Source organism: Penaeus monodon, chromosome 24 (assembly GCF_015228065.2).
Source record: "Penaeus monodon isolate SGIC_2016 chromosome 24, NSTDA_Pmon_1, whole genome shotgun sequence".
Lineage (NCBI taxonomy): Eukaryota > Metazoa > Arthropoda > Malacostraca > Decapoda > Penaeidae > Penaeus > Penaeus monodon.
Window position 1 is genome coordinate 7,214,403 of NC_051409.1, and position 2,407 is coordinate 7,216,809.

Consider the following 2,407-nt stretch of genomic DNA (forward strand, 5'->3'; position numbering starts at 1 on the left):
ATCATATAGTTACTATATTAAAAAGAGACACATGAATATAGTTTTATAAAATCCAAAAGTACAAAGTATATAGATAAAATCTGGTGCATCATTATACTTCAATTCTGAAGTAAAAAAAAAATCACTGATAATAAAAAAAAGCACAGAAAGAGACATACAGGAAATAACTCAAGTGTCAACCGTCACTGGGTGGACGTCAGCTGAAGGGGGTAAACCGAGATAAAAGTTAATAATAGCCTTGTGTACCACACCTATTACCTGTATATGAATGCCAAGCAGTGATAACATCATCATTTTATTTACATGACAAAGGCTTTTGAGCTCTTCCTTCTGTTAGGCTCGGATGGTGTAGGGTTTTAGACACAAAGTCTTTCCTTCAAGATTTATTTAATACTTTCTAAAGAACCAAGATCAAAACATTACTGGGTTCATCTGCCTATGAATAGAATGATGGTAGAAATGATTGAAAAATCATTTTATTTGTGGTTTTATTTGGAATTATTGTAAATGTTTACTTGTGTTTAAGAGTTAGGATTACTTTTGTATATTTTCTTTGTTTATAGAAATCATTAAAAGAAATTAGATTAAAGGAATGTCTTTATTTTCTTTCTTGTGTGACAGGTTGTATATAACATGAACATAGCTCCCATTTTAATCTGTGTTTAATCAGCTGTAGTGTAGATAACAAAAAAGTATAGTATATATCATGCAATTTTAGTTATTTAGATGAAAATGAAGCAATAAAGATTTTAAAGATTTTTTGTTTCATTGAAGGCCTTCTTGCTATTCTTGTAAAGCCACATTCAGAAATAAGCCATATAATGTGTTTAGTACTAAAATTACCAGTAAGGTAAAAAAATAAATTATCAAAAAAAATTCCAATGCAATAGTTTTATTTTACCTTTGTGTTTCAATTACCACCATGTTAAGTGAGTGCAACAGTCAGTGTTATATTGAGTAATTAATATATTTCTCACCAAAACAATAATATTTAAAGAATGAGTAGCTCCACAATATAGTTTGTAAGTATGAATGTGTCACTGTGCCCAAGTGTATAGTATTATCATGTACATGCATTTCAGAGGTGTATTAGAAATATTTTCCTTTCTAGTTATTCTTGTGAAAAAGTTTCAAACTAACACTATTACTTATCTCTTCCTAACATTTCACAAAATCCTTATAGGACACTGGAATATTTATCACAGATTTTAAAGCTTGTTAGAGAAGCTGGATCCTTTGACAGAGGAATGACAATGCACAACACAAAGGACAAACAAGAATATTTTCAGCATTGAAGTTTCCCTATTAAGTATAGTACAATATTGTCATTATCCTTGAAGATGCTTGTAATTGTAGGGCAAAGTCTTGATGAGACAAACATATTTTCTTTTACATTAAGTTGTATTCTAGTCCTCTCTTCTAGGATTGGAAAATTTCCCTTATACCTTCTCTTTTCCTTCATTACCAGTTAAAATTCCTTAAATTGGACATGATTTTATCCTCCCACAGTGCTAGCCCTACGTGTCTGCACGGGTGTTTTCTGCCATGCACTCTTGTTATTTCACGCAACATATTAAATTGCAAAAATTTAAGGCCTAGTTCTCATTAGCAAACTTTCATGGTATTAGTTTCAGAAGTGTGACTCTCCTGTTGGAGTTTCCTTTCCTGGAACCAAGTATTACTATTAAGTCCTGTAGGTTGTCAGTAGAGGCTTCCATGTATCTGGAGGCATTTCTGTATTCTAAATGTCCAGCTGTTTTAAATTTTTTTCTTAATTTCTACAATATATAAAAGGAAAAAAGAGAAAATAAATAAACAATTTGACCATTTTATAACAACAAAATTCAGATCATAAAATAAGCCTAATGGATTAAATAAAAATGGAATATTTGACTCCCTATAAGCTAGTTAACTCTAGACCCAATCAGTTTATCATCCTGTGTATCTGGCGGTGGTCAATAAACTTGCCAATGTCGTCCAAATTCTTCCACCAAAGTGGCAGGAATTTCTGAGCTATGAGGCGGAACCAAGGAGTGATGGGGACATCATTCTCCCGCAGGCTGCTCAGAAACCTCGAGAAGTCCTCGCGTTTCACATATCTCACATCCTGGACCTCATTCTCATTGGGGCTAACCGAGACATCGCCGCGCAGGAATAAGATGTAGTCCATCTCGTGCTCCCCCCATCTGCCACTGGAGGGGCTGGCGTAGTGGATGCGGGTCAGGTACGTGAAGTCCTTGGGCTGTGCCTGCTCGAGGGGAATGCCCAGCTCAAATTCCAGGCGTCTTTGGGCAGCCGTTCTCACTCCCCAGGCATCCTCCTCCTCCATTTCCTTGGGTGTGTACAGAGGATGTGAGCAGCAGGTGTTTGTGTAGTGGCCGGGGAATGTAATCTGGGAAAGGGAAGC

The 2,407-nt window shown here is 35.4% G+C and overlaps 1 protein-coding gene across 1 annotated transcript in view; it reads right to left on the bottom strand.

The window, feature by feature from the left end:
• Positions 1–786: 786 nt before the first annotated feature.
• The window catches only part of LOC119588538 (isopentenyl-diphosphate Delta-isomerase 1-like), a 37,361-nt gene continuing 35,740 nt past the window's right edge, over positions 787–2,407 (bottom strand). The window contains exon 4 of the mRNA XM_037937178.1: positions 787–2,392. Within this exon, the coding sequence (XP_037793106.1) occupies positions 1,925–2,392 (468 nt within the window). The 3' untranslated portion in view covers positions 787–1,924. The remainder of the gene's footprint in view (positions 2,393–2,407) is intronic.